Raw genomic sequence first — 15,955 nt, 5'->3', positions numbered from 1 at the left:
ATATATAGTACGAGAACGCTTATGTAAGACTATAGCGAGTCCGCCCAGCTCTTGCTAGCCAATGATAAACCTAAGTTAGCTTATTTGAAAACGAAAAAAGTTTTGTCGTCCTACTCTCAGCTTCCATAAGCATTTACCTGTTTTTCGGTTAATCTCAAGTATAGTTGTGTTATATAAATCACAACATAAATCCTTAGTTATTTCGTTACGGTTGTTCCACCAGCTCGATTAAATTACTACGCGCATTTCAGAAGTAAGTATAGAACTATTTTTATGAATAGAATAAGCTTTTTAGAATAAATTATAAATTATTGTTTTAGGTACGAAAGTTCGCCGATATATACAATTCGTGTTGATAAATTCGCGGACTCTAATAGTGATGGAATCGGAGATCTGGCAGGTATTATCAGCAAGCTGAAGTACATTCAAGATGACATTTTCATCAAAGCCATCGCACTTGAAGGACTCCTAGATCGAAACAATCCTACTGAGATAAAACAAAACCTCGGCACTCTCGATGACTTCATCAAACTCGCATCGTATATAAAGGTAGCAGCTTGTTTATTTCTCATTAACTATAGTATTACGGCTAATAGCGTTCTATCTTAAATTTCAGTTTTCCGTTAGTAAAATTTTCCAAATCTCTTACAATATTGCCACATTTTTTGGAAAATCCACACTGTTTTATCATAGGCTGCTGTTCTCCAACGTAGCGCATCGACGACACAGCTCTTTAACACAAAAGCCCTGTGTTCAAGAGATTTGTTCTATAGTTTATATAACGAAGATATTATCCACTTGCATCTATGACATTGCTTGACTTGAGCCATTGAGATACAAAAACACACAAGCGTCTACGAAATGTTTACAATTTTGTTTGTTTGATACGCAACAATCAGATGTGTAACTATGAGAGACACGAGCGGGCCAATGGAAGACGAGGGACAAACAACAGTGTTGGAAAGTGCTGTTACAATAATCGCAGAAGCAAATCGATCCGGCATAAGAAATATCTTCAATCTCAAGATTCAATGCCAATTCAACCGAATAAGGATTGAGCTATCGGGCCCCGGAAAGAAATTCCCAAAGCAACATAACCAATCATCGAAAAATAAATATCGTACCTTATAATGGCATTGAATTGTATATTTTTTTTAGTTTTTACAAGTAAGGTAGTTTTTACAAGTTGTAAGTTATTAGTAAGTAGCTGGGAAGAGCGTGTCCAAGTACAAATCACTACTAGCATTGGCGTGTTCGATCACTATACTGAAAACTGAGAAAAATAATTTTTTCTATAGATTAGCGTGATTTTGTTACTCGTATTGGCGTGTACCGGTCAGCGAAGTTAAAATCAACCAAACGAATTAGAACTTGTTGCCATCAAAGCCTTGTATATATTTTACAATAATGCTATTTCAGGTGATCATCAAGGTATCACTGGCTGAAGTTGTAAGTGGGTCGGGCAAGCCTCGAGATCTTAATACAGCTGTAAATTACTGGCTCAAAGCAGGAGTTGCCGGATTTATTCTCCACGAGTTCAACCCCGATCTTGCCGCCCATCAGGATGGATTTTTACAGTGGCATAGCGTTATCGCCAATCACTCATACGCAAAGAAACAACGAGAGAACGCCGTTGTACTGTTAGCTCTTTCCACGCAAAATTTCGCAGACCTGTCTGACACGTACTGCAGGTGAAGACAATTTAACATTAATATAGACTCAAAATTAATTCTATTGCTTCTGTGTAAGCTGTTACAAATACGGTTCAGTTTAGGCATTTTATGAAGCAAATACTAGTATATAAATGATTATGGATGCTATATTCCATCCATATAAAAACTTTCGCTGAGAAAGTCCGCCTGCGTAAAGCATCCGTGGCTTCGTTTCGTAGATTATCGAAGCAGTGAGCATGTCGAATCGCTTAGTTTAAAAGGCAAACAAAATATACTACATCTGTTATTAATTTATGTTGAAATGAAACTTAAAAGGCGCGACCAACCAAATCAGCTGACATCGGTTACGAATGGATAATTTTGGCAATTTCACACTGTAAAATGATTACGCCATTCCTCTGATCACCTATTGTTTTATGCTATTCTTCAGGTGTTAGTTGTTTTTCTTTTATGGGAGTCAGGCCAATTTGAAAATAGCTAGTTTTGCAAGCGTAGGCGAACTTTAGTGTTCTTCATCGGGTAAAATATAGCATTGTTGGCCTTTGATGACGGTGACCAATATGCGTAGAGGATAAATAGTAAATGCATAGAAAACCTATTTTAGGTTCTTGCTAATGTTTGCAGATAAGTAGCTCTATAAGATCTACGAGTACTTTTTTAATACTAACATTAATAATAAATTAGTGATTACTACTGGGCGTATTCTTGTGGTTTTTCGAATACATTTGGCAGAAATGCCCACATGGTACTCAACTATGAAATGATAAGGCTGACAGCAACGTTCGACAGCTCCGAGCTCAAACCATTACTTCACGAGTTGACTGAAAAAAATTACACTTCCTGTCGAAATAACTTCGTATTAGGCACTGGTGAAGTTATACCGCTGGTCGAACGCTTCAAACCGCGATCCCGTGCAGAAGCCATGCTAATTTTCAACATGCTGGCTGATGCTACCCCAATCGTTTACTATGGCGATGAGTTTGGCAAAAAAGATACCTGTGGAAAGCCAAAGTCAAGGGAACTCAAACAGATGCTTGAACCAAACACCGGCAAAATGGACTGGGACTATCTTCAACCAATTCAACAAACCCTATTTAAGGTTTGTGTTATGTAATGTGTCATCTACGAGTTTATTCAGTTCAATTAACGTCAGCCTCTATGTTACCTATCAGATAATTCTGGGAGCATAAACAAGAGAATAACGCAAAAAAAAATTTCGTTTGTACAACTCTGTTTACAGCTTTTCCAACAGTTGGCAAAGCTTCGTTTCCAACAAACTTCGATTCGAAGAGGGGCTACGGTTGTTCGTAACTTTGATTCATCTGTTCTCGCAATGGCGCGCATTGGACAAGGCAACCCCGGGTTCCTCATAGTGTCCAACTTCCGCGCGCAAGCAACATCTGTTAATCTCCTCACTAGCATATCTGCGCAGATTCCACTTCAAGGCTCAGTAGTACTAACATCAACCAACTCGAAGCGAAGTAAAGGCTCGTGGCTGAACTTCGATGACCTTCAGTTGGAGGGTGAAGAAACTCTTGTGCTCCAGTTTGTACCTAAATAAATGGACAATATGGATGACCACTTACTATCTGTCTTAATAATATTTTTTGCCGTGAAAGCTCATATTGTTAAACAGTCAATGTCCGTGTCATCGAAGTTTATCAACAGGAGAGATGCAAACACAAAACAAAAATCACTAAAAATGCATTAAGACGAACAGTTGGAAAAACAGTACTAGATATTTCAAAATATAGAAGCATACTTTTATAAGAAAGCAGTCGTAAACAATGCACGTAGTAATAAACTGTCCGCGATTGTAGCTTGTAAATAGGATTTGTTTGTGCGTGTGCTTAGCATTCGTTGTTGAAAGGACAGAAGATGGTAAAACGTTACTTTTTTGTAGCTTTGTAGGTTGTGAATGTATTTATTTGCAGTGTAGAGATCTGTCAAACGCGGAGGTCTATCTATCCTGTGTGTCTATACACTTGAGAAAAGTGTCCATGTAGATAGCCACAGGGTTCTCAATTAAACTATCCAAGCATTAAATAAGCTTTAGAAGGTGATGGCTTTTCTGCTTACTTTCATTGAACTTGATATACAAATCTGAGCTGCTAAGGAATTACTTGGCAGGTTGCGATGATACTTAAAACTTCACGCAAAAGATATGAAAACATAGATGTTCCAAGTGGACTAGAGTCCTGGAAAACAAGGCCATTTTCTTTAAATAAGCGATAGGTGGATTTAATCAGAGAGAGAGACGACTAAGAAAATGCAGAGGAAATCACAAAGAGTCACCGACTATATAATAGCGTAATAACATTCGCTTTTACACGAATTGTTATTTTAAAACACCAATAGCTCCAGTTAGTCATAATGTTGTCAAATTTAATTGTTAAAAAACATAGTTAGTTCCTATATATTATTAAACAGAGGCGCGCACAAAAAGGTCCGCTTACGGCATATTCCCTACTCAACTATATCTGATCTACAGGGCTGGCTGGAAGATCACAGTTCCAGATAATGATTTTTAACTTTAGCTTTAGATTAGCGCAATTGGTGTAATTTCTATGTGCTAATAAATGTTTATTCTTCGATGTTACAGATGCCTCTTTTAGATCGTGTTATGAGAAATGATTAAGTTCTATTGTTTTTAAGTTGGGAACCCACTAAACCGTTACTATGGTAACCAGTACCCAAATTACCATTTCAAGATCATAGTCCGAATTGCACTATTTGGAACCACTCTCAAGATTTTGTTGTGAGACCTAGCCAGGTAATCGAATACTAATGTTGAGCATGATAGGTGCACGTTGAGACGGATAAAGGAACATTGCCATTGTGAAAATGGGACGTGTACGTAACTGTGCGTCTTGCCTTCAGCAACACATTCTGGCCATTTTTCTCTGATAAACTTACCCAGAACAACTTCGCCGTCATCGGAGATTTCGTTGGATCAGGCTGACCGAAAGACAGAGTTTACTTTTAAATAGCATGGAACAAAGAAAAGGTTTTGATACCACCCGAGACTCTTATTTAGTCTTATTATATTAGATTCAACTTTTGCATTGCTGAGATGTCATCTGCAAATGGGCTGTTCTTCAGTGGGGGGTCACTAGTAGGGGAAAATGAGGTCAAGGCTTCCCGAAGGTCAAAATAGAGCAAAAGTTTTCAAAGACTGGCATTACAATTGAGAAGACATTAACTGTACTTTTCCATTATTACAGACAGCTAGTAAAAGCGCACTTGCAAAGACGGCTGTAAATGTATTTAGAGTTCGGGTGCAGATAGTCCTGCAAAAAAATCTGCTTAGTTCTATGCATGTCATGGATGTCTTTCCCCCTGGTGATGCGTCTGTACGAAACTTTCTGTATGGTTTTGTACTCGATGATATCTGGCACTATTTGCAGATACAGGTTTTTATGTCTTAACACATTCCATATAACTGTGAGCTGTGACTTCTCTTGCAGTCCTAAAAACGTAAATTACGACAAAGGCCAGTCGCTTGCTATACGCCAATACTATACTTGAGTAATTTTACGATAAGATTTTTGTTATCTCTGTGGTTACGTTTGTAGATGCTAGTTTAAACGATGTACCTCAATTGTTGAAATACCCGCACTGAGCTATCAGACGCTTTTGTGTCTTTCGGACACTGACTGATCGATTCTGAGAGTTGCACTGACTGTGGTAGCTTCATGCATCTGTCGACACCCAGTTACTTTTGCATCAGTTTGATGATCGTATCTTTGTCTCTACATCACGGAAAGTCACTGATCTTTCTTACCAAAACCTTCAGAACAGCAGACATATCTTGTACTTACAGGATGTGCCAATGCCACTAATTAAGTCAGGGGGCAATGTTAGCAATGAAGTCAACGATTAAACGCAGTTTTTTTTTCATATATTATACTGATCATTTACAGATATTTCTTTATTCGTTCATCTAATAATAATAATTTAAAAGTTTAAGTTGAGTAACAGTTTGTATGTATGTGTATATACGCGGGAGAATGGTTTACACGTCTATGACAATCGCTTGAGCGTCTGTGAAGCTATTGGAGGTACAGCGTACTTTAAAACATATATAACTCTGGACGGACGCACTTTTCGGAATTGCCTTTAGTACCTGAAGCACTTTGAGTGCCATCAGAAGTTCAGAATCGATTACGAGGTCGTATTATTTTAGAAGGTGCATTGTCCGCTTTATGGTACCCTTCTCTATGTTTCGATAACCAGGCTTCGACTATTTTCGTGCATTTCTATACAGGTTTACCCGGGAGGGAAAACGCTTGGATACGAACGGCATGTTTGGAACAAGTCATATTTACAAAATTCAGAAAACTTTTTGATACACGCAAAATACAGCAGGTGACGATTGATGATTCCATCGCTTTATTTAGAAGCTTAAAGACGCTACGATTCCTTTCTTTTCTAGTCGGGCAATTGACTATACTTCTATTAGTTTGTGCAATACATTTTGACTGGCCATAGCTGTAACTCCGTTCGTTTTCACGAGAGGGAGCCATCGCATCCGTGAAGTGAAATCAGGCAAAGTTCATGAAGCGTTGCATCCCTCTCTGGATAAGAAAGAGACACTTCAACGGGGAAAGCGCTGGCTGTTGAGAGAGGGAAAGCGGCATCATCATTAGCATCAATGCGTGATTCAATGCGTGAGGTCTACCCGAAGTACTGCGCGGTCACAGCTTCAGTCGGTCCGTGAATTGGATAACGGCAACTGGCACGTTGTGCTCGAAGTAAGGCAAGCGTAGCATTTTTGCCCGCATAAAGATACAGAAACAGTGCTGGTGCCTAATAGTGATCGGAATTGTGGTATGGAATTGAAATTGTGTCCAATGTGTGCCTGTGCGAATTAGTGTGCATATGTATATAACATATAAAAATACTCGTATATGTACCGAAAGGAACCAACAGGTCAAGCAAATCCTGTGAAATAAGGATACGATATTATTAGCGAGCGCTTTGGATTTAACATACTACAGATTCCAACAATAAATTAGCTTCAGGAGTCATTTGCTTTCTGGGAATTTTTCGTTATTCAACTAAAGGTATGCCTGCTGCCATACACTAAACTATATTTACTTTACTGGCGAAACTCGCATCCTTAAAGCTCACTCATAACGTGTGCCAGCCATACGTAAATGTCTTGTATACATCTTATTATACATGAAGCCTTATGCAGCCTACGGTTCCATAATGGTTCCATTCGTTCCATTCCACGATGATTCCTTTGCTCAGCCAAAGTTTAACAAACTTAGCCTTTTTGACATAATCGGTTTATAACGGGATTTCACATTTGACTGGCCGGGTAAGTTTGGGCCCTGAGGAGAAAAACTGCTACAAAGATGTGATTATTAAGATTGCTAATAAGTGACTTTATTGAAGAGGTGCTGATTGTGCATATTTGATTGATACTCGTCCAGAAACACGGTTACTGTCATCAAAAGCTTCTTTATATTAAGCTGCTTGACTTAAGGATAGTTTTATTATTTTTCAGTCGTGACAACTAAGAGTTTAACCCGATATGCGCTTATTTAACTCCCACATCGACAAAAAAGTTGATCAGACGATCATTGATGGTATACACATTAAGCTAATGTATCACACGGTTGACTGGTGGCGGGTTTGTGGTATGGATGGGTTCCTGATTAAATTCATGGATTGGTAAAATGACGGCCGAAAATTTCGGCAGGCACTCAAAACAACATCGACGTCATTTGCTTAACTACTGACGTCATAGCGTTTACGTTCAATCACCTGCGTCGTTCGCATTTTAATATTAGAGTGAAACAAGTCGAGAGTGCAAGAACCCGTTGAACAGGGTTTCTCGAAAATGGCACTACAGTAGGAATGACGAGTCGATGGATCGGACCCTGTCCTGTCAATTATGCGAGTAGCGATAATCGTATTGCTTCTTCAGCTGCTCCAGGACACCTCCGGTCCGGTGGCGTGCTAATGCGTTCCTGTCAGTGTATCGGTGTCTGCAGTGGAGGGGTTCTCATACGTCAACCAGATGATTGGCATTAAGATTGCGGAACAGTGGCCATCGCTTTCATCGTCGTTGTTGGTTCCCAGCTAAGAGTTCAACGTTAATAAAGCAACGGCCATTACCCAAACGCCATGCCAACGGCAGCACTGTACAGGTCGCCAAGAGCAGCAGCTTTAAAGCGAAGAGCAGAAGCTGTGGTTCCCTTGAGTACTATGAATGCTAACAATTACCACGACTCGGTCACTCGGCTTCTACTTCGCTGCCGCTATTCTTCATTTCAATATGTTTGTTATTGTTGAACGTTCTCTTTCTCAGCTGATGTCGTCGCTTGCTTTATCTCTTACTTACTCGTTGTTCCCATGAAGATCACCGGCGAAACAACAGCTTGGGACACATTTGGCCCATAGCTAGCTCGGTGTCACGCACCTGCTCGTAGATTTCCGTTGAATACGACAGCGTCGTGTATAATAAATGTGTATACAAATGGGCGATCACAGAACACACTGACAATACGCAGCGGATATGGGTCTGTCTGTCTGTCTCTTGTGTGTTACTTATCGTACAATAGAATCAAAGAACGTCCCGGGGGCAGGGTTGATTGGGCCTCTTTAAAATAAAACGGGACAACTTGAGAAAAAGCATCGTTTCGTTCACATGAGGCCCAACATCGATTCTGCCCAGAAGACTGGGCAGACAGGCCACGTATTGCCTGTCTGAGCGGTGCACAACCCTATCATTGATACTGAGGTTGATATATGTATATATAGCACGCAACTCCCTATCATTCCAGATGCATTTGTAGTTCGTGTGCATTCATTTCTCGGCGTACGGATTACATATACATACGCTTATTGTTTCCAAATCTTTTTTGTATCACAGGTACAACGCGTTTACGTCCAATGATACATTGTTGTACGTTATTGTACTGTGATAGTATCGTACTCTACTAATTAAGAGTGCCTTCTTCGGTTAGTCGCCGCTTCATCACACCAAATGTTATACATATATGCATGCATTATAAATATAATGTAAAATTTGAAAAAGACCAACACTGATCTCAGTAATTAACGCATCAGTGGTATACTAGGCATCTCTGTATGATAATGGCATATGTTGCAATCGCACATATTTTCTTTTTTTAAATTGGGCCTTCCTTATTCAGACATATATTTATCGAGAAGGGCAACACCAGGAGTTTACTTTATGCGGGCTCTACTACGTCGCATCATGTTGTCCTATTGAGGGCACGTTTTTTTCTCCGCGTTCCTTTGAGCTTTTAAGTGTTCTACGAGAAAGACAGTGTCTCACGCTACTTGCTCCCCATGACTTACGAACACAATATCTACATGTCTTGCATCTAAATAGAAATAAATTGGTTGTTTATGTTTTTTTCGAATCGAACGTTTGAATTGTTGGTTTAATACTTGGGTAAAAGTGAATAAGCCTACTGAGAAGAACGACGTTAATATATTAACTACAATACGGATCGTTTAAATATTGTATACGAATCAGCGGGGTAAAACTGCGCACCCCAATGCATGTTGACTTCTTAATGTGGCAAAAGTTTAGAGCTAAATCTGGCGTAAATGGCCGAGACAACGACATCTATGATCAGCGCTATCTAATCATGTAGGTCCAAAGTACTATAATATACATAATAATAATAATAAAAGTGGTACATATTCTGTATGTAAAAAAAATTAGTTCCGCTATATCACACTTCACTTAGTCCAGTATGCGATTATCCATCGGCTTTCACCAATAACTTGGAGAATATGTATTCGAAATAGCTAGCAAACAAGTCACAATGGTCTGAGCTAACTACGGTTAAAGGTGGTCCCTGTGGAACCTCAGGAAGGTTAGTTAGCCACAGCGAATTTGCATAGCTGAAGATCGCATGTTCTTATTAATCTAGTGAAATCTATCGGAGTACTCCTTGGCCCTTTCTGTCTTCTTCACATGTAACGCATGTCTAGTACAAATTGTTTAAACAAAAATGGAAAGAGCCTTTTCGATTGATCAATTGTTCTGAGCGAAGCACGACCGTTGAAGACGCGAACAAAGGTCTGGCCTATTGAGACGAAGCGTCAGGACACCCGTATAAGAAAACAATTGAGATTTGCTGATTGTTTGAGACTAAGTACAGATTTAATTATGACTATCTAGACTATTCACTGAATAATCGCTTGGTACTGTAATTGTTAGGTTTGCAGTGGACCCCTTACATAAGAATATGCAAGCATAACATCGTGTTATGTGTGTGAAAATCGACGTATGTATTTCGAAGTGTCTTCATCATCTGCCCATGGTTATTATCCTGGCCCCCCGCGTCGCCCTTTTCTACCTCCAATGCCTTCTTCAACAAAAGCATAAGATCAAGCGATAGTGCTAACATGTATATTTCTAGTGGCATTAAGCTAACGATGATGACTAATCATTCTCATTGAATCAAGCGTCAGCCTACAGAGAACCCGACGGCCGTCTAGTCTCACGTTTGTAGGCGCCCCCGTTCTGTAGCTGTTGTGAGCCCCACAATTTGCTACATCAGCACCCGCAATATACGTTTAGTTGCATACTGAACTATACCATGTGCATAATTACTAGCTTCATGCAATGTCTTACATCGTGCTCGAAAAGCTTTGTAGTTCAGTACTATTATCCGATATTTACTTTTTTACCCCACTATTGTCGCTTTAGTTCAAATCTAGAATATCAGTAATATAACAGTATAGGAATGATTTACTTTATTCTTCTTCGTTATCCCGCGACAACAAAGCTACGACCGCTGTCTTCTATTGTCTGCGTCCTGCACTGGTAAAGGCTAAAAAACGCTTGAAGTTATATCGTACGTCAAATGGCCTCACAACAGAATTATCGACGGGCGTTTTACAATCGTCGTATAACTGTAGAACAGGCAGACTGATGTTTAATCGTGACTATGTGCGTACGTACGTTCGCGTCTTCGTACTACTTATGCCTTAATAATGGTGACATAATTTTATGTTAACACATAGGCCCTTTTTCTGACTCTGTAGTTATTGTTAGCAATAATTATGTACGGAAAAAAGTAAATTCGTCGCTCCACGTCGGGTGCCTACACGATTTATTACTAGTCGTACGACTAAATGCTGCGCCGGGTAGCAACGACCGTTGACCAAATGATTGGTTCTATACATCAGCTGCTACTCTAGGCATGCTAATACATATTCTATCAGCATAGCGGTTATTATTACAATATTTCAGCGTTACTTAGTGAAGTAAAACTATTGGACCTCATAGAGGGCAAAGTATAAAGAGGTCAGAATCTTGAACGGTACATGCATCTAATAGGCGTATGATAAGGTTAACGTGCAACTGCGTTCGGCTTGATTTATTTACACGTGATAGTCGTCTGACACGGTTAGAGCGGGACAGAAGACCCCCTCTGCAGCGTGTCGTCTACGACAAATGTGTCAACGATGTTAACTGTATAATATGATAACTAAGTAGTAAAGGAAAAAACCAAAACGCTTACTGAGGCTTTAAAATACCTTTATTTATGTTGTGTATGCGTCTTGTAAATGTAACCTATTGCTATGTGTATCGTAGATTTGTACGATGGAGTCATTATGCTTCACTGGAATTTATCTATTACTTATGGCAACAATAAACACACATTGCTAAATAGAACATAACCATTTACAGAAATTCATCAGGAAAAAATGTTTCATCACAGATAGATTTTTTTCATCGAGACAGCCTAGCGAGTATTATTAAAAAACATGTTTTTACTTTGCTTTGTTTCGTATTGCCCCTAACAGCTTCTATTTACAGTACCGTACACAACATTCCGCCTTTGCGTATTAAATTCGACCGATTCACTATGGACGGTATAATCAAATACAGTGCTGAGAATATAAAATAGCAAACAACTTTCTTCGCATTTCCCATGAAAACATATTTGCCGCTATTACGTTTCGTTCTTTATTTAGTTACATGGATGTAGGCCAAAACAAATGTTGGCCAAGCACAGGGGTCAGCAATTACTGATGATCGTGTCGGAGTTCGTGTGGCTATCCCAAAAAAGCTACAATTTTTTCGACATAGTACAAAGTTTATTTTGCCTTATCAGTTCCGAAGAATCGAGATGAGGTATGTGGCCCCTTGCTTTCGATTAAAACCAATGTTTATGTTATCCAGGTACGTCGTCTTTTCTTATAAAAGAAAAAGATGAAGAGCCCTAAGCAATGGCAGTTCAACGATAACATTTGGAACATCGTACCATATATTGAGACTGAATGACAAAAAGTCACATTACCCAAATGCTACGAGAAGTCGCTGATCGTGACGCTTTCGTTTGTGGGCTTTTCTTCATAGCTTTTTTTATTGACGTTGTAGTCGTAATAGGCGGAGAATGATTTACGAAAAAGCATAAACTTGAAACGAAGTTGGGATAAGTGCAACGAGACAGGAAATGAGATAGCTAACACTCAAATAATTATTTGCCCCCTAAAAAAAAATAACCAGGCCTACGCGGTAAAGCAATAGGCGACTATAAGTATGTAACCCCCTGAACATTATACTGATCACTAGAATAATGCACACATATTTACTCAGACATATTTCTGACCTAAAACGCGTTTTTGACTACGTGCGTTTGAATTTTACTAAATTTAAATTTTAAAAAAAAAACTTTGTCTTACAAGGGAGATAAGTGAAGGCGTACACCTATAGTACATAAAGTAACGTTATGTGTCAAGCTGGGTTAAGTTGCGCTCCCAAATATCCTGCTTTGTTGATTCGTTAGTTCACCTGTATATAACAATTATAAATGAAGCTTCTCAATATTCTTGCCAATGCTTACTCTTATCACTTTTATAGTAATACTCGAAGCTATCAATGCCACACATGTTATATACCCGACAGGTTACTTTCAATTGAATTGAGTGCTATTTACTAGATAAGGCCTGAAAATCAGGCCGAAATGAACTCTATGCAGTTGATATATTTATCAATGTTGTAATGTGAAGATTTTATGTACAAAATAATGAACACGTTTTTAATCGTTGTTTGCGTATCTTCTCTAGCAACTGCAACTGCGAGCTTAGGTTTATCCGTATATATATATATATATATAAGAGGTGAGGAAAATATTTCTTGACAATTGGAGACCCTTTATTTCCCGCTTAACAAGCTACAGAAGATCCGCAAATCATTACAATAGCAACCAGTATATATTTTTAATAGGGACACTCTAATATGATTTCCATATATATTTTTACTATGTTATAATGCCACAGCGTTAACATATGTTAAAAAAAAAAAGCAGTAGCTACACCTTGTCCCACATGGCGTAGATTGTTTGCCTCGACGACGGCACAGTTTCAGTTTTGAATTAATTTTTGCAGGACCTGCTGAGCGTTGTTGGTTCTACAGTATTACTTGATGATCCACTTCCGTTCACCGTTAGCCAGAACCATCTTGGAATAATCATTGTACAGTTAGTACATTAGTACAGATTAGGCAAACTGACCAATCAGCACGAAACGTTCGGCACCATGTACGGCACCACTCACTTCGACGGTGCTAGACAAAAGGTACATGAGCCTTGGGGGTGAAATGTCAGACGGCGGCACGCAAGGATTCGGCCACAGGGATGCACAAATATACATGTGACCTATTCATAAGTTACAACAAGGAATTATCGATTAGTAATAGAAACTGATCCAAAGCTGGCTAACTGCATTTCCAACATAGAGGAATATAATATGCTGCTCTGCATTATGTTTATAACGCAGTGATATAGGCGTGTAGAAACAATATCAGGATTGGTCTGCAACAATTGCGTTATTTGTGGTCATGAACACGCTAACATGACCGGCAAATATATTACATAAGAAAAAATCATAATTCCAGACATACGGCAGGTCAAAAAAGCCAAAAATGTAAGGGTTCTGAACGTCCGATAAGTTACGAAGATTTAAAAAGGCGAAAAAAGATTAACCGTTGGATCCTATTAAGACAGCCGTTAATTTTAATATTGAGAGCCCAGATACAGTAAAAATGATTTTTGGGCCTTTTTTTGATGCGTTTTTTTAATTTTCAAACCCCTTAAATATAAGCTGTTTTAAGAATTCTCTGGTTTGCATTTTGGTGATCTTTTAGTCGTAGCGTGAAAAAACCGGCGATAACGTAGATCGTTGATTTTGGGCAGAAAGGAGATCTACAATCTTGGTGGAATTTTTCCGCGTGAACACGTTGCATAGTAGGTTATCTTCGCCCAAATTCCGAACAAGACGCCCTGTTCTTCGTCATGGTGATCTCACTGCCTTATTCTAAAAAAAAAAAAATCGAATTTTCTTTCTATACAACGTGTACTTGGTAAAATTTTGTTCAAATATATATATATATATATATATCCCGCTTAAGTCTATTATTAATAAGTACCCAAAAGTGGAACCAATGTGCCCTTATGAAATGTGGCCAAAATGAGAAGCGTGGCTGGATCTTCTCTACAATGAATAACGAACAATACCCTAAGGGAAAAGCTCATGGTAGTTGTCATACTGGCTTGAAAATGACTAGAGCAGAATTTAGATATGAAGGCGATGCAATTGAAAATATATTATATTACTTAGTGACCTTCTTATTTATTTTATATCATTTCTTTTCGTAGAGGCCTGCACAATCTTCGACTGTTTTGGACAGGCTGCGGTTGAACAGTTTTTGGCTGATTGTCCTACATCGTCGAATGGCCCGTATCATTAATTTGGTGCAAAGCACCACGATTTAGATTAGGTGTTTCCCAAAATTGAACTTGAAATTTAATCCCCGTTTAAAAAGGAACAACGGAAAAGGGAACGGTTACAATGCAGGACCGGCAGAAACCACTCGCTCAGCCGGTTCCATCAGGATCAACAACGGATCGTAAAAATGTATTTTCCTCCTGAACGCAGTAAATGACAACTTTAGACAAATATTCAGATCACAGTTACCTAATAGGAAGCCTTCCGTAAAAAATACAGTGATGGGGGATTTTCCACGTGTAAAATTGTACGATATGTTCATTTTTCACGGCAATTTTTTAATTTTAATGGTTATACTGATATCTATCTACATTAGTAAAGTTCGATGACACAACATGCATTAAGGCTGCGGAGCAATTTTTTCAAGCGTTCATCAAAGTTGCATAACACATACATGTATTTGAAAAGTCAAATTTATTTTCATATACTGACTAAGTGGTTGTAGACAGGGTAGATCAGCCCGCGAGGTCGCCAGGACCCCCACAAGACACCGTTGTCAATCAAATAGCCTTGTGAGTCCACAGATAAATATCTGAATTATAATACCAAGTTCCTTCAAGTGCCATTAAGCTTCGATTGCAAGTTTTTCAATGAAGCTGATTTTAAATTCTTCTCTGTGTTCTGGAAAAACAATGGAATTATTACAAGCTAGTCATTTCCCTCCTCTGCCTTTAGTATTAGATCGGTTGAACCAGCTGGGTATCTGAGTCGTTTGTTTTAGCATATAAAAATACAACTAAATAAATAAATTAGAAATGTCCACTTATCTAGTTGTAAACATACAAGTAACCTACTTGGGTAATGGTGTCCATTTAAATGCAATCCCGCCAAACTATTCGTCCTTGGACCTGTCTGTTCTCAATGTAACATTAATCTGTGAAAATGACCTGAAAAAGTTCAACTGTTTCAGGCCAGTGCTGCAGGGAATTAAAGAAGAATAACCGTTAGCTCGCGTCTTGCTATAATCTATAAGTACCTAAGTACGTTTGGTAGTGTCATCTACAAACCTAAATAAATGTACGCCGACATTATAGCAGTGAACGCTGCTAAGATTTTGGGGCTACTGGAGCTCGAAGGCCTAACTCTCACCAGCAATGATAACAGCACGGTGACGGCACGCACATACATAGAACAAGTACGGCATCGTATTCGTACAGGGGTAACACCGGCGTATGACTATTGGCTTAGTACATGGCTTCTGACACACTGACCCTCATTTAGCCCTATAACAACGATAAGAAAAATCACATTACCTTTGCTACTTCCCCCTTCTTGCCCATTTTCTTTTTCGTACGCTGGCCGGCTCCAAGTGTTTGCCTCACTAGTGATTAGATAAGCTGCGTTGCATTATTAACACTAATTTGATAAGAATTACTGTATAAGATAAGTAGCACCTGTCACAGTTTGTATACAGCTGTGAACTTGGTCATTTTGGGTCACAACTCTGATTGGCCGGGCGGGTTAGAAACGACGTCGAAGAAAATCCTACT

The 15,955-nt window shown here is 39.0% G+C and overlaps 2 protein-coding genes across 2 annotated transcripts in view; both read left to right on the top strand.

The window, feature by feature from the left end:
- LOC111261633 (amino acid transporter heavy chain SLC3A2) overlaps window positions 1-4,272 on the top strand; it is a 7,111-nt gene extending 2,839 nt beyond the window's left edge. The window contains exons 2-5 of the mRNA XM_022835245.2: window positions 321-549; window positions 1,420-1,691; window positions 2,406-2,772; window positions 2,914-4,272. Coding sequence (XP_022690980.1) covers window positions 321-549; window positions 1,420-1,691; window positions 2,406-2,772; window positions 2,914-3,234 — 1,189 coding nt within the window. The 3' untranslated portion in view covers window positions 3,235-4,272. The remainder of the gene's footprint in view (window positions 1-320; window positions 550-1,419; window positions 1,692-2,405; window positions 2,773-2,913) is intronic.
- Window positions 4,273-6,403: 2,131 nt separating this feature from the next.
- LOC111261632 (uncharacterized) overlaps window positions 6,404-15,955 on the top strand; it is a gene marked incomplete at its 3' end in the record, with an annotated part of 68,648 nt that continues 59,096 nt past the window's right edge. Inside the window, 1 exon segment of the mRNA XM_022835244.2 lies at window positions 6,404-6,739.

The sequence above is a fragment of the Varroa jacobsoni genome, unplaced genomic scaffold, assembly GCF_002532875.2.
Source record: "Varroa jacobsoni isolate VJ856 unplaced genomic scaffold, vjacob_1.0 scaffold_575, whole genome shotgun sequence".
In the NCBI taxonomy this organism is placed as follows: Eukaryota; Metazoa; Arthropoda; class Arachnida; order Mesostigmata; family Varroidae; genus Varroa; species Varroa jacobsoni.
The sequence above is the reverse complement of the archived record's forward strand: the minus strand, read 5'-3'. Positions and strand labels throughout refer to the sequence as shown.